Source organism: Oryx dammah, unplaced genomic scaffold (assembly GCF_014754425.2).
Source record: "Oryx dammah isolate SB20612 unplaced genomic scaffold, SCBI_Odam_1.1 HiC_scaffold_22, whole genome shotgun sequence".
Taxonomy (NCBI): domain Eukaryota; kingdom Metazoa; phylum Chordata; class Mammalia; order Artiodactyla; family Bovidae; genus Oryx; species Oryx dammah.
In genome coordinates, this window is record NW_024070206.1 from 790353 (window position 1) to 814655 (window position 24303).

Consider the following 24303-nt stretch of genomic DNA (forward strand, 5'->3'; position numbering starts at 1 on the left):
ACACACAGAAACACAGACATATACACACACAGACACACACACAGACAGAAACACACAGACACACAGACACAGAAATACACACAGACACAGAAACACAGACATATACACACACAGACACACACACAAACACAGAAACACAGACACACGCAGACACAGACACACACACACACAAACACAAAGACACACACACACAGACACACACACACAACATGGGCAGAATGACTTCACTCCTGGCCTTTTCCAGTGTGACCGGGAGCAGGGATGAAGCCCGCCGCCGGGCCGGACACGCTACCTCTGCATGACGAGGAACGTGTTCACCATGCACTCCTCGCCGCTCCTCGACTTCTGCAGCTCCTCTGCCAGGATGTCGCCCATGGTGCACTGGAGCAGGTAGGGCACCTCCACGTTGCGGTCCCCGTCAAACACACCGTACAGGGCCTCCCGGTTGTCGCGGAAGTTATTCACCGACAGGGCTGCCACACACAACCTGCAAAGCAAAAGCGCTCTGTGCTGAGTCAGCTCATCTTTTCTTCTCCATGCCCAACCCAACTGTGGTTCTTCTCCCATTTGCTTAATCCAGTCTTGTCTCCTTCTTCGTGACTCTGAGTAGATTAAGAGCAGGTAATACTTTGGCTACTTGATATGAAGAGCCGACTGATTAGAAAAGACCCTGATGCTGGGAAAGACTGAAGGCAGATGGAGAAGCAGGTGTCAGAGGATGAGACGGTTAGACAGCATCACCAACTCAATGGACAGGAATCTGAGCAAACTCAGAAAATGAGGAGGAGGAGCCTGGTGTGCTGCAGTCCATAATGCGGCAAAGAGCTGGGCCCGACTTGGTCACTGAACGACAAAGCAGAGCTACCCCGGCTCATCTACACCAACTTCTGTGAGCAAAGAAACACGGTGAGCACATATTACGCTCCACGGCTTTCCCCCGCTCCTTCTTCTGAGGATTTCATTTTTAAACAGCACTGAAAGACTGTAAGAGGCACAGAGAATGACACCAGACTATGAATGCGTATGTCCACATTCTTTCACAAAACATTCATTAAGGAAAACTTCCACAAGGAGCAAAAACGGAGCCACAACTAAAACACTGGGAAAAGTGAACGAAACGTGTAGGCTGGCAGGAGGAGAGCTGCACAGGTGCCCCCGAGGCCTGCAGTCTCTCCACTTAGCCTGCGCGCATGGAGGGCATCTGTGTCCCACAGACTCTCCAAAACGGACAAACGCCTGGGGGAGAAACAAAAAGCCAGGCCATTAATAAGTGGGGAGATGACTTCAGGCAGCCTAACACATAGGGAACTGGAGTCTTCAGAAGAGAAGAGAGACAGGAAGAAAAAACGTTTCAAGAATTAATAAAGATACTTCAAATCTGATGAAAATGATAAACTTACAGATACAAGAAGCTCAATAAACAGCAAGCAAAAGCAAGTAGAAAAAGCTTAAATGAGGCACATCAAAATCAAATTGCTGAAAAGCAGGGATAAAGGCGGGGTGGGGGAAGTCTAAGAGCCACTTCCTTAGTTCCCAGAAATCTCAGGGCCGCGAGGGGTGGCGGCCCAGAGGAGCAACCCCACGTCCAAGGAGTGGTGGCTGCGCGGGCACAGGAGGGCCAAGAGGAGCCACTCCACATTCAAGGTCAGGAGGGGTGGCGGTGAGAAGATACCCCTCGTCCAAGGTAAGGAGCAGCAGCTGCGCTTTGCTGGAGCAGCCATGAAGAGATACCCCACGTCCAAGGTAAGAAAAACCCAAGTAAGATGGTAAGTGTTGCGAGAGGGCATGAGAGGGCAGACACACTGAAACCAGACTCACAGAAATCTAGTCAATCTAATCATATGGACCACATCCTTGTCTAACCCAATGAAACTAAGCCGTGTCCTGTGGGGCCAGCCAAGACGGACGGGTGTGGTGGAGAGGTCTGACAGAATGTGGTCCACTGGAGAAGGGAATGGCAAACCACTTCAGCATTCTTGCCTTGAGAACCCCATGAACAGTATGAAAAGGCAAAATGATAGGATACCAAAAGAGGAACTCCCCAGGTCAGTAGGTGCCCCATATGCTACTGGAGATCAGTGGAGAAATAACTCCAGAAAGAATGAAGGGATGGAGCCAAAGCAAAAACAATACCCAGTTGTGGATGTGACTGGTGATAGAAGCAAGATCCGATGCTGTAAAGAGCAATATTGCTTAGGAACCTGGAATGTCAGATCCATGAATCAAGGCAAATTGGAAGTGATCAAACAGGAGATGGCAAGAGTGAACGTCGACATTCTAGGAATCAGCGAACTAAAATGGACTGGAATGGGTGAATTTAACTCAGATGACCATTATATCTACTACTGCGGGCAGGAATCCCTCAGAAGAAATGGAGTAGCCATCATGGTCAACAAGAGTCCGAAATGCAGTACTTGGATGCAATCTCAAAAACGACAGAATGATCTCTGTTTGTCTCCAAGGCAAACCATTCAATATCACAGTAATCCAAGTCCATGCCCCAACCAGTAATGCTGAATAAGCTGAAGTTGAACGGTTTTATGAAGACCTACAAGACCTTTTAGAACTAACACCCAAAAAAGATGTCCTTTTCATTATAGGGGACTGGAAGGCAAAAGTAGGAAGTCAAGAAACACCTGGAGTAAGAGGCAAATTTGGCCTTGGAATGCGGAATGAAGCAGGGCAAAGACTAATAGAGTTTTGCCAAGAAAACGCACTGGTCATAGCAAACACCCTCTTCCAACAACACAAGAGAAGACTCTATACATGGACATCACCAGATGGTCAACACCGAAATCAGATTGATTATATTCTTTGCAGCCAAAGATGGAGAAGCTCTATACAGTGAGCAAAAACAAGACTAGGAGCTGACTGTGGCTCACATCATGAACTCCTTATTACCAAATTCAGACTCAAATTGAAGAAAGTAGGGAAAACCACTAGACCATTCAGGTATGACCTAAATCAAATCCCTTATGATTATACAGTGGAAGTGAGAAATAGATTTAAGGGCCTAGATCTGACAGATAGAGTGTCTGATGAACTATGGAATGAGGTTCGTGACATTGTACAGGAGACAGGGATCAAGACCATCCCCATGGAAAAGAAATGCAAAAAAGCAAAATGGCTGTCTGGGGAGGCCTTACAAATAGCTGTGAAAAGGAGAGAGGCGAAAAGCAAAGGAGAAAAGGAAAGATATAAGCATCTGAATGCAGAGTTCCAAAGAACAGCAAGAAGAGATAAGAAAGCCTTCTTCAGTGATCAATGCAAACAAATAGAGGAAAACAATAGAATGGGAAAGACTAGAGATCTCTTCAAGAAAATTAGAGATACCAAGGGAACATTTCATGCAAAGATGGTCTCGATAAAGGACAGAAATGGTATGGACCTAACAGAAGCAGAAGATATTAAGAAGAGGTGGCAAGAATACACAGAAGAACTGTACAAAAAAGATCTTATGACCCAGATAATCACGATGGTGTGATCACTCACCTACAGCCAGACATCCTGGAATGTGAAGTCAAGTGGGTCTTAGAAAGCATCACTATGAACAAAGCTAGTGGAGGTGATGGAATTCCAGTTGAGCTATTTCAAATCCTGGAAGATGATGCTGTGAAAGTGCTGCACTCAATATGCCAGCAAATTTGGAAAACTCAGCAGTGGCCACAGGACTGGAAAAGGTCAGTTTTCATTCCAATGCCAAAGAACGGCAATGTCAAAGAATGCTCAAACTACCGCACAATTGCACTCATCTCACATGCTAGTAAAGTAATGCTCAAAATTCTCCAAGCCAGGCTTCAGTAATACGTGAACTGTGAACTTCCTCATGTTGAAGCTAGTTTTATAAAAGGCAGAGGAACCAGAGATCAAACTGCCAACATCCGCTGGATCATGGAAAAAGTAAGAGAGTTCCAGAAAAACATCTATTTCTGCTTTATTGACTATGCCAAAGCCTTTGACTGTGTGGATCACAATAAACTGTGGAAAATTCTTAAAGAGATGGGAATACCAGACCACCTGACCTGCCTCCTGAGAAATCTGTATGCAGGTCAGGAAGCAACAGTTAGAACTGGACATGGAACAACAGACTGGTTCCAAATAGGAAAAGGAGTACATCAAGGCTGTATACTGTCACCCTGCTTATTTAACTTATATGCAGAGTACATCATGAGAAACGCTGGGCTGGAGGAAGCACAAGCTGGAATCAAGCTTGCTGGGAGAAATATCAATCACCTCAGATATGCAGATGACACCACCCTTATGGCAGAAAGTGAAGAGGAACTAAAAAGCCTCTTGATGAAAGCAAAAGAGGAGAGCAAAAAAGTTGGCTGAAAGCTCAACATTCAGAAAACGAAGATCAGGGAATCTGGTCCCATCACTTCATGGGAAATAGATGGGGAAACAGGGGCAGACTTTATTTTTCTGGGCTCCAAAATCACTGCAGATGGTGACTGCAGCCATGAAATTAAAAGATGCTTACTCCTTGGAAGGAAAGTTATGACCAACCTACATAGCATATTCAAAAGCAGAGACATTACGTTGCCAACAAAGGTCCATCTAGTCAAGGCTATGGTTTTTCCTGTGGTCATGTATGGATGTGAGAGTTGGACTGTGAAGAAGGCTGAGTGCCGAAGAATTGATGCTTTTGAACTGTGGTGTTGGAGAAGACTCTTGAGAGTCCCTTGGACTGCAAGGAGATCCAACCAGTCCATTCTGAAGGAGATCAGCCCTGGGATTTCTTTGGAAGGAATGATGCTGAAGCTGAAACTCCAGTACTTTGGCCACCTCATGTGAAGAGTTGACTCACTGGAAAAGACCCTGATGCTGGGAGGGATTAGGGGCAGGAGGAGAAGGGGACGACAGAAGATGAGATGGCTGGATGGCATCACGGACTCGATGGACACGAGTCTGAGTGAACTCCGGGAGTTGGTAATGGACAGGGAGGCCTGGCATGCTGCGATTCATGGGGTTGCAAAGAGTCGGACACGACTGAGCGACTGAACTGAACTGGGGGGCAGAGGGAAAGTGCATCCTGCAAGGAACGAAGGAGCAGAGACAGCAGGGCTCTCGTCAGAAACAAGGTGGAAGACGGAGCAGCAGCGTCTTCAAGACTGACACGGAGACTGTCACCCTTGCTTCTTAAACCAGTGAGAACAGCTTCCGAAGGTGAAGGTGCAAAATGGACATTTTCAGACGCACATACAAAAGACAGCACTGCAAGAAATAGGAAATATGTGGAGCAGAAGAGAATGGCCTGCCAGATGGAGCTCTGGTTCCACACAAACGAAGGAAGCGCATCGGAAATGACACACAGGTGAGTACAGAGAAACGCTTTCTTTTTCTCATTTTAAATATCACGTTAGGACGGTGCTTCTCGGGACTTCCCTGGCAGTCCATGGTTAAGACTTGACGTCTCCATTATGGGGGGCACAGGCTTGACCCCTCATGGGGGAAGCAGGGTCCCCCACGCTGCAGGGTGCAGCCAAAAAACAAACAAAGACACAGTGGTTCAACAGGGGACGTTCTGTCCCCGGCGTCATCTTTGCTGATAATGACTGGGATGGGGGTGATATCGGCATCCAGGGGGTAGCAGCTGAGGTGCTGCTAAAAATCCTGCAATGAGCAGGACACCCCATCCCTCCCCTGCTCTCCAGCAACAATAATTACCTGGCTCAAAATGTCGACAATACTGAAGCGGAGAAATACTTTGGGAAATAACTGTTTAAAGTAAAAATTATAATAACGTATCCTGGGGTTTATAACAAAAGCAGAGGTAAAGCGTGACAATGATGGCACGAAGACGAGGAGGGGGAAGTGGACGCACACAACGTAAGCTTCTTATCCCACATGTGAAAGGATAAACCGTAATGAACAAGGTCAAGGTTATACCTCAGACCCAAAGAAAACCACACACACAGAGTAGGACCAGTGAGAACAAATTCAAGAGATCACAGGAGTAAGAGACGACCCAGAGGGATGAAGAAAAGGAGAATCAGGAACAGATGAGGCAACAGAAGACAGACATTATTAAACTGGCAGGTTTAAATGTAACCACATCAGAATTTTATTCAATGTAGAAAAGGTCTAGGCACTACCCAGAAAGGTTCAGATTATATTAAAAAGCAAGACTTAACCATATGCTGCTAATAAGAAATATACTTTAAATATAAAGAGACAAATAGGTTAAAAGCAAAAAGGATTCCAAATGATATGCAGTGGCCCCTAAACAACACAAGTTTAAACTGCATGGGTCCACTTCTATGTTAATTTTCTCCCTCTAATACTACTATAGTCCTATACAGTCTCTGCCAACGTGGAGCCTTGGATGGAAAGGGCTAACTGTAAAGTGATGCATGGATTTCTGATGGTTGGTTGGTGCCTCGTGTTCCGATGTAGTTGGAGAGTCACCTGTACATGCTACACTAAACAAAAGGAAGCCAGAGCAGCTACGTTAATATCAGACCAAATATATTTCAGCATGAAGAATATTACAGAAGTAGTTACTTTATAGTGATTAAAGGGTCAGTTCATCACAAAACTAACATTCTAAATGTTTATGCACTTAATAATAGAGCTCTGAAGTACATGAAGCAAAAACTGAGAGAACCACAAGGAGAAACAGACAAGCCGTAATGAACAAGGTCAACCTCGACCTTGTAATCTTGACCTTGACCTTGACCCAGATAATCACAGTCTCTCAGGCGCTGACAGAAAGGCAGACAGCAGTCAGGGCTTGAACAACATTTTCAACAAACTTGATCTAAATGACAACTTACCTGATTTTTTCCCAAATGCACACAAAATATATACCATAATAAACCATGTTTTGGGCCAGAAAATGCCTTAATAATTTTAAAAGATTGAAGTGATTCAAAGTATGTTCTCCAATCACACTGGGAAAATTGGTTAGGAGGAAATTTATAGCTCTAAATGCTTAGACTATTAATACCCTAAGCTCAAATCAGTGACCCAAACTTATTCCTTAAGAAGCTAGAAATTTACAAGCACAATCAATCCAAACAAGCAGAAAATAATAAAACTAAGAGCGGAAATCAATGAAATAGAAAACAGAAAGATAACAACAAAAAAATTCAATGAAAACAAAAGCTGGTTCTTTGAGAATATCAATAAAACTGAGAGACCTGAGCCGATCTGATCAGGATAGGAGAGGCATATGTGTCAGGAAGGAGAGGGGAGGCATTACTACAGACCCTACAGACTGGAAAAGGAGGACCATGGTACATTGTGGCCAATAAATTTGAAAACTAGATGAAAATGGATAAATTCTTTGACAGACATAAGTTACTAAAGTTCATTCAAGAAGAAAGAAACAATCCTATATTAAAGAAATCATATATTTAGTTATAAACCAAAGAAAACTCCAGGCCCAGGTGGAATTCATTGGCAAATACTAGCAAAAATTTAGGAAGAAATAATATCAAGGCTATAGAAACTCTTCCAGAAGACTGTGGAATCCTAAAGACAAAATACTCCTCTCAACTCAGTTTATGAGGTGAGGCCAGCCATCACCCTGATATCAAAATCAGACACCACAAGAAAAAAATTACTGTGAATACAGACGTGATCAACAAATTAGCAGAAGAGTGAGCCCAGCAGAATATAAAAAGGGTAATACATCACGACCACATTGAAACTCATCCTGAAAAGGCATGGCGGATTCAACATTCTAAAATTGATACAATTCATTATCTCAACAGACTAAGACAGGAAAAAATACGATCACCTCAACTGATGCAGAAAAAGCCTATAACAGAAAATCTGATACACATTAGGAAAACTCTTAGCAAACCAGGCATAGAAGGGCCTTTTCCTAACATGGTAAAGGAAGCCTACATCTTCTCTAATATTCCATATCACACTCTCAGGGAAAGAGGAAAGGACTGCCGAGTCAGACCCACAGCGTGAGTTCCGTTTTGCTTTCTGACCCATGGAAAAGCGGCCAGAGTGGCAGCCACAGTTCCACCTTCTCCTTCCCAGGAAGGAAAGCGCGCCAGCAGAGCTCAGCCCCGGCGGCCCCTTGGAGTCCCCTGGGGAGGCTCTAATGCACTTTGGTTTAATGGTCCTCGGTTGGAGAATGTTCTTCAGTGCTCCGCAGCTGACTGACTCTAATGAGCACCGAGGGCTGAAGGCCGCTACCTCTCCTGAGGTCGTCCTGCACTTTCTGTCCCCCTCTGGCCTGCCTGCTCTGAATGCTGGGTGTTCCTGTGCCGTAGCTAACTAAATGACAACTATTCGAATTTACAGGCTCCTTGGCCTTTCTGCCACTGCTGAGCAGTCTCTCAGTCACATCTGACTCTTTGTGAGCCTTTGGACTGCAGCCCGCCAGGCTCCTCTGTCCATGGGATTCTCCAGGCAAGAACACTGGAGGGGGTTGCCATGCCCTCCTCCAGGGGATCTCCCCCACCCAGGGGTCACACCTACGTCTCCTGTGTTGCAGGCGGATTCTTCACCCGCACTGATAATCAGCACCCCTTCATAAAAAGCAAGCCTGCAGAGCAGGATTACAATTCTCAAGAAACCAACATCTGTATGTGAGACAGGGAAGGTTGGTGAAAAGAGGGAAGAGAAAGGAATTAAGACGGGCAGGACCTGGTGGCAAGACGAACAGCTGACGTCATAGAGAGTGGACAAGCAGAGACTGTAAGAAACAGCTCCACAGAAATGCTGTCAGCACCTTTAGGGATCGCCAGCAAGGACAATCAAGGCTACTTCTGCTGCTTTAATACTATCCCTGCTTTTCTTGGTAAACAGGCTTCAGAGAAAGATCAAGGGGCTTTTCAAAAGAGCGGGGATGCGTTTCAATACCCATGACTGCTCCAAACACGGGAGTCTACAGAGGTGTAATGTGTCAGTTACAGCGTCTCCTGGCACCCTCTCTCACAACGAGGGTGGGTGTGTGCCAAGCGGGGCTGAGCTAATGTTCCCGCCTAAGTCACGCGGTGGCCTCCCTCTGGGGAAGCATGCCGGAATACAGGTGGCATGGGGAAGTGTGTGCCAGCGACGGGCTTCTCTCTGCCCTGCTATGGCGGGGAGGCGGGCGGGCAACAGTTCTCATTCCAAAGTTTCACTTACTTGTTTTTCACCCCTGAAGCTTCGGTGTAGCCGTGGCTCCACACGGCTGGAGCTCCAGAAGCATCTCCTGCCGAAGGCTGATCAATCTTGAAACAGCGGATATTACTGATCAGAGAAACGGAGGGGCCAGGAATCATTAAAACAGAACAGGTGCTCATTGCTACCTTTACCTGAGAAACGAGACACACCTAAGCACTCTGTACTTACCGTTTCTCACTGTGTTTGATGGGTCTGAAATGTTTATCAGCAGCGAGAACTAGCTACTCATCGCAATGAAACCCAAGGGGCACACACAGAGCACAGAGACCAGTTTCTCAGCGTCCGTGGCAGGCACTGAGCCTCCACACTCACCGCCCGGATGAAAGGCTCTCACCCTTGGCATGAGAACACGAACTATTGAAGACAGATGTGTTCTCACAACATGAAGCCCAGATGTGAAAAGAACGAAACCTCAGCTACAACCATACTGTGCTTGGGCGACACAAGAGAGTTCTGCAACATTCATCCTCAAATCCAATACCTGCTCACATCACCCCCTGTAAACATTTACCAAACATTACTGGGGACTCGCTGCTCCCTGACGCTGCCAATTCTTTCCTCACGTGCACAGCCAACTGCGCTGAGACCAATAACATAAAGTTATCAAATAAATGAGGGGAATTCAGTAAATTTCATGTTAGCTACATATATATAAATGGGGAGACAAGTTCCTATCTCACCTTGGCTGTGGTATGCTGTAATTGGTCCAACAGGACCCCAAACAGAAATATTAAAAGAGTAAACCCTCAAACACAGTTCATTAAAAACCAGTCTATGAGCAAGGATTCAATGCCCATGAACACAAAGTCATATAGACTTGTAGCAGCTTCTTAAAAGGCTGCCTACCACACGGTGAGATAAATCCCCATTTGTAAACTGCCACTAGTTTTTTCCCCCCGTTACTTAAGAGAAAGGGCATATAACCTCAACACCTAAACACTTCTGTCCTGAGACCAGGAATTTAAATTATCTGTTGGCATTCATTAACTCCAAAATATAATAAACACTGAATACCTCTCCTGAAGCAGTCAACTCAGAAGTAAATCAATATCTAATAATATCAACTTTGATTCTAGAAATATTTGGTGGCAATTTCTTTGAAATTTAAAACTATTTCATTAAACAGAAGTTTCTGCTCTTAATTTCCAGAAAGCATTCACTTTTTCCTTTATCGTAAAAAGCTGAGAAACATAAATATCACAGATGGTGCCAGTGGAAAATTCAGAAATAAAATACCTCATTTTACATCAGTGAGATATATCCTCTTTTCAAACACATCAATAAAAGGGGTATTTAAAAAAGACCTGCTCTTGTTTGCTTTCCATATGACCTGGTACCAGATTTGATCCATGTACCATGGTAAGCAATGCACTGGGTTTCTTAAGGCTTATCTTACAGCTTCTCACTGCATTTTTTACTTACTTTTCTAGAGAAAAATGGAAGGTTCCTTTCTAAAGACATTTATACTTAAAACAAACAAACAAACAGAACAGAGAGCCTTTAAACAATTCCATTTCCTAGCCTGATTATTAAAGAAAAGAATAACCCTGTCCGCCTCCACCCCAATCCTTTCTGGTGAAGCAGCACTCATCCTCCTGAACAGCATGACCGGCGGCTTCTGAAGTGAGCGGGGCGCAGACTCGTGTGCATCCTGAGGGGAGGCTGAGGGGGTCTCGGAGCTGGAGCTTAACCCCATGGAGCGGTCACCACATGGACCAATGCTGCCTTGTGGAGAACAGACCGGCCAGCGCTCGACAGAGGGTCTAAGTCACACGCTAGGTGTGGGACCCCTACAGAGTGAAGAAGGGGCCACCACCGTCTAGACACTGAACAGAGGGTGGCGCGCCTACCTGAAGAGTGCCATGATGCCACTGACTGTCTCTAGCCGCTTTAAGTCCGGGAGCCAGAGTGCTTCACGGCGGGCACTCTGGGCACTCCAGGAACGTGTACTCTTCGGTAGAGAATTGAACGGGCCCTGTCCTGGGCCTGTATAATAGAGGGTCACTCCATTATCTACGTGGTTCTGCATTTTTCTCTAATTACATCATGAAAATGTCCCTGCTGTGTGATTTTATACTCATCCTAAGTGTAATCAGAAGCATCTTGAGGACCATCCCTATGCCTAAAATGAACACATTTCTGATTATCTTTTAGAATAAAATTTTTACCACAGAAAACCTTGATTCAGGTATACGAATACTTTTAAAAGTCTGACACAGATAGCCAATGGCTTTTTAAAAAGTTATATAAATGGCATTCCTCCATTAGCAGCAATTTGAGGGGAAAAATGTTATCATTAAAATATTTTATTTACTATTTCCTTGATATACAATAAAGCTGCACGTTGATCTTTTCATGTAACTATCTGTACTTTATTAAACATTAATGTCCTTTGCTTATTTTCTGCTTGAATGAGCACTGAGCATTACTGACTCATACATAACTAGATATAACATAAATGTCAAAACCAATCTGTACATACTGACTTCTCTTGTGATTCCCCCACTCTTTTTTTTGGCCTTAAAAGTTCTTTTCTGGTTTGTGAATATACTTATATGATTTCTTCTTACTTTTAAAAATTATTTCATGCTATAGATTTAACTCTTTAATTTAGCTGGAGTTTATTTTGGTGTGCCATAGAAATTTGACTTATTTTGCTCCAAAGAGCTGCTTCCATTTATTAACAAATTTTTATACATTTTTAACACAAAATGACATTTCATATTTGTAAACACTAAAAGTTACCTGTATAAGGATGAAATATGTCTTGATAATCCGTGTATTCTTAGTTCTGAAAAGTCCTTTAGACAGTGTGTAGACCACCCTCCCTTAGAGATGAGAACACTAAGGTCTGGACACCCTGAGGGGCCTGGGCCAAGGCTCTGCGTCCTGGTAGAACAGTGGAGAGGGCTGTAGGTCTCCTGTGTCTTAAATCTCCCTTTCTACTTTGTTTTCATCATTCTCATCTCTTTTTGTCTGGACACTTTCTCAAAAACCTTCAGGGAGGACATCTGAGTATCCAATCATCTGAAAAACCTTTCTGGCTGTCCGTCCACCTTGGTGAACTACAGACTCACAAATCCCTTCACTCCAAGTCTGTGAAGATAGACCACGTAAGTCAGACGCCTCCCGTCCCACTTCCCGTCTGCACCGAGCAGCAAGCACCCTCCTCAGGGAGCAGGGCGGGGTAGCACCTCACAAGGGACTCACTTCAGCAGCTCCAGGGTTCTGTGGGCAAGGGCAAGCCGGGGATTTCCAGTCAGGTCCAGCTCTTGCAGCTTCGGAGGCAGGTTTTCTGGTAATGTGACTTCGCTTAGCTCGTTACAGCTCAGGTCCACACACTGAAGGGAAAGTGGAAACGAGAAGACACGGCCTGCAGAAGCGGCTCACCTGGCTCTAAGGCTCTGTTGCAGGAGAATCGCTCTGACGATTCACTGCACCACGAGAGCGAGACGCAGGCACTGTGACTGACTGCGGTTCAGCCCTAAGCATTTACAACGGACCAGGGCTTCCCTGGGCTCAGATGGTAAAGAGCTGCCTGCAATGCAGGAGACCTGGGTTCAATCCCTAGGTTGGGACGATCCCCTAGAGGAGGGCATGGCAACCCACTCCAGTATTCTTGCCTGGAGACTCCTATGCACAGAGGAGCCTTGCGGGCTACAGTCCCTGGGGTTTCAGAGAGTCGGACACGACTTAGTGACTCTTCCACCACCACCCTTTAACACCTGAGCACAGTGTTAGAATTCTGTCTCTTTCTTTAGGCTTATTATTAATATGAAAATCATAAATGTAGGTACAATTTCATTACATTTCACTTACTCTAGAGCTCCACTCTCATCACCTTTGATAGCCTTGATACTTGCAACAGAAGTGCAAGAGTTCACTTGATCTAAATGTTAGTAACAGGGACATACATGGCCATTGCCTCCTGTTGGTTGTTTTCCCAATTACACATAATGGCTGCATGTCGCCTAGACTTGAATGGAACTCTGATACTACTGCTTCATGGTCTGGACACATCAGCACAGAGAAAAGAACAATCCCACAGTGCCATACAGTCTCCTGGTGGTGGTGAAACATGAGCTTAAGGACTGACAGGTGTGGGTAATGTAGAAGGCTGAACAGTTGACACACGAATCCCGAGGTCAGAGTCTGTATTAAGGGGAAAGAGTAAAGACACCGCGGAATATCGCTGAATTTCATGAAATTGGTTAGCAACGTTTTTTAATGTTACCTCTGAAGATTTAAACTCTTACAATTCCATAGACATAAAATTGCTCCTCCTTTAAATTACCAGATTATAAACAAGTTCAGCGGGGTATCACTTATAAAGGTGGCCTTGGGGATGGCGGTGCAGACCCTAGCAGCCGGGCTCGCGCACCAGCCCACCCAGGCCCATCCGGGCACCAGTCCTGAGCTGCCTGCAGCCAGTACCTCGCCGTCTTCTTCCACCGTGCTGTTCTGACCTCATGTTTGCCCTGAGGACTATGACCGCTGCCCAGCTTTGCTTTCAGCCTCCCTTCCCCCCGATCTGCTCCCCACGGTGCTGCCAGGGTGGTTTTCTCCCGCGGCTTGTTTTACCTCTCATTCCACCCCAGCCTCAGTCTTTCTGTCGCCCCCTGCCACCCTTCAACCTGTGCCCGAGGTCCTCAGCTGGTCAGCTGTGGCCTTCAGCCCGCCTTTCAGCACCTGCCTCCTCTCACGTGCTGTCCAGCTGTCAGAGCGAAGTCTCGCGCCACCCTGTTCTCACCTGCCTGTACCCTGGCACACCGTCCTCTGTGAAGGGAACTCTTCACGCTCTCCTTGCTGCGTCTCCTCCCACATCGGATGCGTGTTTAGCACACAGCACAAAGCAGCTCACCGGCGCTTTCACCAGAAGGAGAAACAAACAAATGACTGCCCACCGCTTCGCAGGCAATTATTTGTTGCCTGAATAAATGAATGGGTCTTAATGGATCCGTTAGGGTGGGAACTGCAATGTGCATGGTTAGGCTAGATTCAGTCTAGAGTAAGCAGCACTGCAAAGGAACTGGTATGTTTTTAATGTGACTGCTTCTGCATGAGAAGCAACTCACTCCATTAAGGGCAGATTGAGCAGAGAAACACCCCCAATATAGTTGTACACGCTGAAGGAGGTTTATTCCTAAAAATTACAGGACTTTGCTATCTGGTGCCAACCTCTGGTGTTAGCACAGATAGTAAGTGCTTTGCTTACAAGCACTATTTCCTGTTCTTTTAATAGTCTTCCACAAATGCTTGTTGACTGAATAAGCAAAAGAAGAACTTCACTTTGTAGAAGTGTTAATTGGTCAGCTGTGTCTGACTCTCTGCAATCCCAGGGACTGCAGCCCACGAGGCTCCTCTGTCCGTAGGATTCTCCAGGCAAGAATACTGGACGGGTTGCCATTCCCTTCTCCATTAATTTGTAAAGGCCCTTCCTTTTAAGTTTATACACAGTATCTCTGATTTTTCTCAACTGGATTTTAGATTTAGGAAACCTTGTTGGCAACACCTTGACAAAAATGACCATCAGGGTAAAACTTTTTTCAAAAAAAATCCTCAGTCCACCAATTACTATTCCATTCCTGCAAATAGTAAATTCCCTTAAACACCAAAACTATTTCTAAAATCTGACTTTAATGAAATGCATCCTATATATAAGCTAAGCAATTCCTTTCCGTCATTTCTTCTTGAAATTGGTTATGTGTGCCCTTGGGGAGACCCAGTGGTGTATCACAGAGTCACAGGACACCAGGACACCTGGGGGCATCGGTGTTACTTAGAAGACAATGGAGCCTTCACTTCTATCTTAAAACTAAAAGACATGGTAACAGAGTAGAGCACAAAATTAGCATGTAATTTTAGATCAGAAAGGAGACGTCACAGAAGTTTACAGATGACTGCAGGTCCTATTCCAGACTTCAGGGCGTGTGACCTCACCTCTTCTCCCTGTGGACAGGAGACTGTCGAGACCCTGGCAGTGCCCACTGCCCGCCGCGCTCTCTGAGGACGCACGGCCACAAGCGCTCCTCTCCCCGGGGCACCTCTGAAGGGACGCTTTTCACACACAGGACTCTCAGAGGGCCAGCTATCTATCTGCATGTACACACAGCCCACTTCATAAGACGGAGGCAGTATTTGGCTGGAAAGGGTGTGGCTTTGTGCTTAAAAGACCTGCTGAAATAATTTTTCAAACGTGAGTTAAAAAAAACAAACCAATCTGTGTGAGTTAATACTTTACCCCGACTCTGAGAGAGAGACTGTTCAGGCCCAGATTTCCTGTGGGCTGTGTGGCCAGGGAGGCAGAGAGAAAAGCAGCTTCAGCGGCCCTGTCCTGGGAGACACTGCATCATGCCTTTTCCGAAGCTTTTGTTCCAAACAGGAATGGGTGCCAGATTCTCCAAAGGTTAGAATTCCTAAATAACGAATACCCAGACTCCAGGACCAGAAAGACAATTGTTCCTGCTTCCTGGTTTTTGGATATTTCAGTTCCTGGGTGACCTGTTAAGTCTAGAAGGTCAGCTGCTAACGCTGCTGCTAAGTCGCTTCAATCGTGTCCGACTCTGTGCAACCCCATAGATGGCACCAACCCGAACTGCCAGCTACCTGGTCCCTGGCGTGTCTTTACTTCCCTTGCCCTCCTCTCTGAAGACTTTATGCCTCTTCTTTCACCCGCTTTGGCCCATCGCTTTGTGTTTTACGACTGAGCTGGTTCTCTCGCTCTCTTCCCACTTCAGCAACAACATGGCTCGATTCCAAGGGAAATTCAGCTTCCTGGATCCATTGTCCTCAAGATTGTGGCATGTTAAACACGCTTAGTGCTCCATTTCCCAGTGAAAACAACAGTCCTAGAGATGACGTCACTCAACGTATCCAAATGGCTTATTACTTCACAGCACAAACACGAAAAGAACCTTCTGGGGAGAACTTAAAACATTTTAAAATATGCTGTTCACCTGGTGGCCAGAATCAGGACTCTTCAGGAAAATGGAAAATTTGACAAAAGTTGCTGGTATCTGGTGTTTAAATTTCATCTGCTGTGTCACACATGAATTTCACCTGCTTAAACCACACTTCAGAAACAGCAGGAATATGTCACTAATTGGAAGTAATTCAATGAGGAGCTTGGGTTTTGTTGCAAAGCTCCTACACTATCAACGTGGTGGCCGTGGAGTGAGGTGAGGGGGCCCTGGGTGAGAAGGGCGAGGGCCACCCAGGCAGCTCCCCTGCTCCCTGGGCTGCCAGCACTGGGGGCCTAGATGAGGATGTCGGCCGGGACCAGCCAAGCCGAGCCTGCCTGACGTGGTGACTCGAGGGCCAGGCTTTCCTCTCTAGCTGATTGACGGTGGATCTGTGCCCAGAAGGAGGTGTGTCTATTTTAGAATCAGAACAGAACATGACCTGCTCCAGACATAGGGCTGGTGGTGGGTTTGGAAGAAAGTGCCAAACAATGGTGAAGACGGTAATCCTAGGGAACAAAGCTTCTATGACTGGGTACACTTGAGCGCACCAGAAAACTCTAAAAAGTCAACTTTTTTCCTACTAACTTATATGACCTTCTGGCCCACCTTCTTGCCTGACGATCACTCTGCGAGATCTTGCTGAATGCACCAAAATGAGGCAAGCCTACACCTACGTTTTACCCAAGATTAGGGGAGACATGTGGTCTCTGTTCTAGGGGTATGCGAATAATGGCCTAATTTTACAAGTTTCAAAAATTACATTTTAGTATATATATTTTAGTAAGAAAACTTGTTTATCCTTTTAAATGATAATTGGTTTTAAAGCTTTGGTAACAAAGCTGTGAACAAGCTCTCTCCTTTAATATCTTAAAAGATGAGACTGCTCACAGAGAACTAGCTAAATATAGCAGTACTTCATTCTTCTATAACTTATGTTATCTGCTAATGTTTATAATTGCAATAATTTTAACACTTTTTATGAAACATCTTACAATTACTGTACTTTATTTTCAAGAAGCATTAAGAATATAATCTAGGATTACTAGTGTCAGTCACTCAGTCACGTCCAACTCTTTGCCAACCCACGGACTGCAGCCTGCCAGGCTCCTCTGTCCATGGGATTCTTCAGGCAAGAATACTGGGGTTGGTTGCCATTGCTTGTCCAGGGGAATCTTCCCTCCAAACATAGGGATCAAACCTGGGTCTCCTGCACTGCAGGCAGATGGATTCTGACCATCTGGATCACAACAAAATTTTAACATAGGCTAGAGAAGGCCATGGCACCCCACTCCAGTGTTCTTGCCTGGAAAGTCCTATGGACAGAGCAGCCTGGTAGGCTGCAGTCCATGGGGTCGCTGAGTCAGACGTGACAGCGACTTCACTTTCCCTTTAACTTTTCACTTCCATGCACTGGAGAAGGCCATGGCCGCCCACTGCAGTGCTCTTGCCTGGAGACTCGTGGGGCCGCGGGGGTCTGCGGGGCTGCCGTCTACGGGGTCGCACGGAGTCGGACACGACTGAGGCGACTCAGCAGCACCAGCATATTTCCACTTATAAAGAATGATTTCTTTTACATTAAAGACATGCTTCAGGGCTCAGTAGTTGGCAGTGACAACTCAGGTGTTTTGTCATTTGTTTGCAGCCACTACTTTACCAGGAATTTCCTCTTGGATGGTTTAAATGTGTGTAAAGACTTACATAGCTACTTAAAATAGTCTCATATGAAATATGAATGAATTGTTTCTCATATGAAATAACACTAAAATATCAATCCAGAGTTCTCAAACAATGTAACTATTACTTTTTCAATAACACTACCTGTCCAGGGCTGCAAAATTCATACTTTTGTATGTAAAGGATACTGGATACTGCTCATCACCGACACCCCCCTGAAATAAAACCCCAACAACAAAACATCTCTTGGTCATGGGACTGCTGGATCAGAAAGACTGGGCATTTTTAACATAAGGAAAATGCCAAGATATAATATCTGGGATTAAAAAAAACCTATTAAAAATAATACCAAAAGTAAAGTTTTAAAAGTGGCCGTAGGACTTCCCTGGTGGTCCAGTGGCTAGGACCCTGCATTTTCACTGCCAGAGCCCTGGGTTTAAACCCTAAGGGAGGAACTGAGACCCTGCAAGCCACTGGTGCAGCTCCGGCCACACACACTCCCAACGCAGGGGCGTCAAGCAGGGCACAGAGGGCAGACGCAGGGAAGGGGTGAAACGAGACACAATGTGCCGACTTGAAGCCGGGAGCCCAGGCAAGGAGCAAGGGCCGAAGAGAAAGTCTGCTTTTGCAGGACAACATTCACATCGTGCAAAACCTAGTCGACACTTGAAAACTGTAAATGTCCATCTGCATTTGAAACCAGATGCTTAAAAACAAAAGAATCTACAACTAAGAGTTCAAGAACATTAAAAGACAGGTGCAGAAAATAAGAGCAGCGCACGGGAGGTTAACCGTGAGGCTGGGGTGCACAGGGCCCTGTTTAATGAACCCCCGAGACACACCATACCCCCTCCCAGGATCGGCCGGCAAGCAGCCCCCGGCAGGCTCAGCTGTCAGCACAGCTCCTGTGCTGGAATCAGAGAAGCCTGTGCTTAAGTGACAGGCTTCCTGGATTCTGCTGCTCATCAGCCAAGACAGTTGCTCCGTATAACCAGCATCAGAGCCGAGCCCTGTGGAGGCCTCGTCACTAACAGTGGTGCACACGGTGTGCCCTCGCCAGAGTCCTTCCTCCTCTCTCAGATTCTCTGCGTGCTCTGTTCCACTTCGTCCTCACAGCAACACTGCGACTCTGTGCTGCTCTTTCCCTCACTGTGCAGATGAGGAAACAGAACAGTTAAGTGACTTTGAGCTGGATTCCAACTCTAGATCTATTCCTTTCAGAAGCCCACCCCTCTTAACCGACTGAAAAAAGTACTATCAAGTAAAAATAGAATACTTCTGGGACTTCCCCGGTGGTGCAGTGGTTAAGACTGTGCCTCCACTGCGGGGGTCCGGGTTGCATCCCCGGCCGGGGAACTAAGACCGCGCGAGCTAGACAGCATGGCAAAAAAAAAGAAAGAATTCTGCGAGTTTTCAGTTAAGTATTCTAAAATGCCACAGTCATATATGAGATTACAGTGCTCAAAGTAAAATACTTCATGGCCTAAAGCAAACACACACACTTATCACATGGCTCGTACACACCTCAACCACGTAATGTACTCCTGTGATGAAAAATCGTTCATGCTATTCAAAGTGACTTCAAACAGGATGACATTTGTTCCTTTTTAGGAGATCAGAACATATCCTGAGTCTATAATCAGAGTTTTCTTTCTTTATTAAGCATAAAACTAATCATCAGAAATGCTGAGACACAAATGAAAGAACTTCTTACTCTTTGCTGCTGTTGCTGAGTCGCTTCAGTCGTGTCCGACTCTATGCGACCCCACAGACGGCAGCCCACCAGGCTCCGCTGTCCCTGGGAGTCTCCAGGCAAGAACACTTTGCACACCGGCCCCCGCCCCCCTGAAAAAAACTGTTAGATGACGTTCCTGCTAGTGAACTAGTTTTGTCCCATGAGACTGCTCACAGTCATGAGGTGTAGAAAGCCTCTGCCACCAGGCTGCCATCTTCACTGACACAGACCACCTTCTTCGGCAGCACCTCAGCGTCCTCGCCTACCAAATGGGAAATACTACTTGTTCTGCCAGCGCCATTCAACTAAAGCACGTCTGGTCTTGAAACAGCAGTGAGACTACATCTGCACAGGGAATCACTACTACGCCACACTGCCGAGGGGACGCTGCTGTTTAATTGGGGTGTGGGGTGCGGGGTGCTGCTGGCTCTTTCAAACTCCTATCACGCCTGGCTCAGTCTCTGAGACACCCTGGAAAAAGGTGCGACAGGTACTGTTAGACAGATGGGAATGAGTGAGGCGGCTACGTGGCTGATGTCTAGTCGCAAGTAGTGTTTGATCCCTTGTGACCCCACGGACAGTAGCCCACCAGGCTCCTGTGTCCATGGGGCCCCCAGGCAAGAGCACTGCAGTGGGTGTTGTTCCCTCCTGCGGGGCGTCTTCCCAGCCTCCCGTGTCTCTGCAGGCAGACTCTTGGCCTCTGAGCCACCTTCCCCACTCCCAGCCCAGGGCTTCTTGTTTTCTGGTTTCCCCCCTCGGCCAGCTCAGCAGTGTGGCCCAGCAGCGAGGAGGATGGAGCAAGAACAACAGAGGCGTCTTCACTCCAAGGAAACCCAGGGGGAGCCAGCATCCGGAGCCGGTGACTCACAGGAAGCACGTCTGCGGCCTGATGCCTGGGGGTCACGGGCTCGGCCACCCACCTTTATCTCCGGGAGCTGCATAACCTCAGGGAAGACTTCGATGCAGTTGGAGTGAGCAGTCACTGTGTGCATGCGTCTGCAGCTCATGATGGTCGTCGGGACAGCCTTCAGTTTATTCCCACTGAGGTCAATCTCTTCAAGTTCCTCTAGTTTTGCCATTTTACTAAAAAAAAAAAAAAAAAAAATCCAAGGTGGGCAAGTCACAAAACAACTAGAAAGAAATTTAAAAAGAAAATACTAATAATAGATCATGAGAACCAAAGGGTAATTTAGCCTGAAGATTCTTTGAAGATTCACTCGGAATCATTTTAACAAATGATTTGCTGAATCACTTTTTCACTTGTTTTTGAGGATCAAAGTATTTTAACACCTCCTTTCTTACTACAGGGGCTTCCCTGGTGGCACAGACAGTAAAGAATCTGCTTGCAATGCAGGAGACGCAAGAAACCTGAGTTCAATCACTGGGTCAGGAAGATCCCCTGGAGTAGGAAATGGCAACCCACTCCAGCATTCTGGCCTGGAGAATTCCAAGGACAGAGGAGCCTGGTGGGCTACAGTCCACGGGGTCACAGAGAGCTAGACACGACTGAGAAACTAACACACACGCTTTTCTTACTACAAAACAAAAAGTCTTAGCTTCAACTCTTTAAATTGGCAACAAGAAGAAAAACGGATGTCCTTTTCCTATTAAAACTCCGTGTGTGAATTAAGTTATCCTGGTAACAATCACTTTGCTATGTGGCTTAGTCTGAACTTCAGTGAAAATCCTACTCAAATGGGTCAAAAGTCTGCATTAATCCAGTATATGTGCTTTAAAGAGCTTAGTGTAAGAGTAGGGTTTCTTTGTACTGGTACTGAGATCTCAAGGGGATACAGAGGAGAAGAGGGAAGGCTTATGTGAAGATATGCTTTCTCCCGAAACCCACTCCCCAAACTCCTCCGACATTACATGTGATTACCAAGTGGCGGTGACGAGGAGAATGCGGACGGGCCATCCGGATCCCTCGAGACCGTCTGCGTGAGTGTGTCAGTCACTCAGTCGTGTCTGACTCTTCGAGACCCCGTGGACTGTAGCCCACCAGGCTCTGCTGTCCATGGAGTTCTCCAGGCAAGAACACTGGAGGGGGTAGTCATTCTCTTCCCCAGGGAACCCTCCCCACCCAGAGATCAAACCCAGGTCTCCCGCCTTGCAGGTGGATTCTTCACTGTCTGAGCCACCGAGAGATCTTCTGGCTGAGCCAAATTCAGTCTGTACCCAAAGACATTTCTCTCAACTTCTGCTAAAATCTACAAAGGAAGCACCTTTCTGACTTTACCATAACATACCCGAATATAACTTCCCTGGTGGCTCAGCTGGTGAAGAATCCACCTGTAACACAGGAGACCTGGGGTCGATCCCTGGGTTGGGAAGATGCCCTGGAGAAGGGAAAGGCTCCCCACTCCAGTGTTCGGCCTGGAGAATCCCATGGACTGTACAGTCTAGAATTAACCTTATAGTCTAGAATTAACATTTGTTATATTAATCAACAATGACAGTAACCAAATAAAGAAAAAATTCCAGAGTTGGGGGCTTCCTGTTTTTTCTGTAAATCTAGACGGGGAAAGTTCCCCCGCCCCCACCCCCAGCCCCACACGCATCTGTCACTCCTCTGACCCCTTTTCCACCGCAGGTGACGCTGGAGTCTTAACAGTCACCACAGTTATTGGTATCTTACCTGCCTGCTGAAGTTTCACTTGTCACAATAAACCATCCGAACAATTTAGCAAGAAACCCTTTACTGCCCTTCTGTTATCTCTCAAACATAAAGTTACTTTATTTGATTACTTGAAGATATATAGCAAAGATACAAGAACTAAGTTTTCACCTTATGAAATCAAATCTTTTAATATCATAAACATTCAACATGGTGTTAGGGTACGCTACAAGCACCCCTGTATGTACTGACTGTGAAGTAATCCGTCTCTGACAGCACGAATTTGTAAGAGATTGTTATTTGAATATGTCACATATTTTGAAAAGAAAATGGGAAGAAATCAATAAGCAACAGGCATGACAGATTCAAAATATGGAAATCAGGCCCAAGGAAGAAAATGTTAAAGAAATTTCCATGCCTCAACATAGAATGAAGGTGTAAAAAAACCCAAGTTTCTGTATTTAGGGCAGTCACCAGTGGCCTGGGTCGCTCGGGGGAACCCTCAGAGCCTGAGGGGCTGCCATGCCTGGTCACTAACCACCTCACAGGGGATGGGGAGCCCTTCCAGGGGTGTGACTCTTATGGGACTACCAGGTTTTCTTCTAAAAATATCACCTCGTTCCATAGTAAAAGAAAAATACATAACAATTAAAAAGAAAAAAGAAAGAAAAACTTAAACATCAACATCAAATGCGCAGGAGAAAATAAACGTACACTACGAGACAGAGCAACACTAGACGTCGATGCATATGTGGGCCTCCCCGTTTAGTAAGGGCTCCAACAGACTGCGGACCCTGACGGCCACAGAGGGAGGCTGGGCCAGCATCCGGCTCTGGCCCAGTGCTAAGCTGCAGTTGACAGCAGAATACCACAGGGGTTAGCGCTTGCTTCTTTGATGTGTGGGTGTGAGTTCCAGGACCTGACTTCTTAAACGGATAAGTGCCAATGAGCCGGAAGCAGAGCAGGTCCTCCACAGCAGGCTCAGCGTGCAGATTCATCCAAGGCAAGGTGCACTGCTACTGTTTCCCAGATTACAATCGACTTAAAAGTGGAGTTTTCTGAGAGCCATAAATTATTTCCAGTGTCACAGTTTCTACAGTCAAATGAGCCGCTGCTGCTTTTTATACCATGAACCCAAATACAAAGCCATTAGCTAATTAAGAACCTTCAGGTTCCTCCTTAACGTTCTAATTCTCACTCACCATACTATGCTAATTTTTTTAAATTAAGTTGACTGGTTAATAGGAAGCAAAAGAAAAACATACCTTGTAAATAACATACTTTGTTTCAAAATCATAAGAGCAGTCTAGCAACTGGGTCCTTGGATACATTCATATTAGAAAACTAAACACATTCCTCTTTAGCGGAACATTGATGATGGCTTAACAGAAAAGAGGAAAAAGCTTTACACTATTTGGAAACCAAACATTTTAGTTTTTGCCTTTCCATCTCTGAACCCATTTTCAGAAATGCAACGAAAGACGTCACTCTGCAAACTTCTGTTACCTTGCGGGAAAACTCTGCAGTCGGTTATAGGCCATGTGAAGAATCTTGAGATGGGGGTGTCCGGTTAACAAGGGCACACATTTATCTGTGAGGTTGTTATTCGTCAAATACAACTCCTGTAAGATGCTGCTGGTCTCCTCTGAAAGTGTGGCTGGAGGGAGGGTTTCCAGTTTGTTTGCAGATGCATTCAGGAATCTCAGGCTACAAAGACAAAAGACAACAAGACCATGCTGAGAAGCCAGAGCTCCGCTCCAGAATCCTCAGCAAACCCAGGAGCTTCCTGAGGGACACCTGCCCTACTGGAGACTGGGTTTGGAAACACGAATTTAAAGACAGGCTTTAGCTTTGGCAGGCATATAGATATATAACTCCACAATCTATACTGAACACAATAATTACCTGAATGTGTTAACTACAAAGAGACAGAGATCAACTTTGTTTTTCCTGGCCACAATGTGTGGCTCGCAGGATCTGAGCTCCCTGATGGAACCCTTGCCCCTTGCAGTGGGAGCACGGAGTCCTAACCACTGGACTGCCAGGGAATTCCCTCGAAATAAATTTTTATGAAAGTACACAAGAAAAAGGAAGTCATATTTTATAGCTGGTGGGGCGTAGAAAGGAGAGTGATAAGGTAAAGCTAATGTTCTGTCTTAAGGAAGAGAAACACAATTGCCTATTTT

At 45.8% G+C, this 24303-nt stretch overlaps 1 protein-coding gene across 1 annotated transcript in view; it reads right to left on the bottom strand.

The window, feature by feature from the left end:
* PHLPP1 (PH domain and leucine rich repeat protein phosphatase 1) overlaps positions 1–24303 on the bottom strand; it is a gene marked incomplete at its 5' end in the record, with an annotated part of 232168 nt that overhangs the window by 6700 nt on the left and 201165 nt on the right. Inside the window, 5 exons of the mRNA XM_040264212.1 lie at positions 293–487; positions 9094–9198; positions 12343–12473; positions 20424–20586; positions 23624–23824. Of these exons, the coding sequence (XP_040120146.1) occupies positions 293–487; positions 9094–9198; positions 12343–12473; positions 20424–20586; positions 23624–23824 (795 nt within the window). The remainder of the gene's footprint in view (positions 1–292; positions 488–9093; positions 9199–12342; positions 12474–20423; positions 20587–23623; positions 23825–24303) is intronic.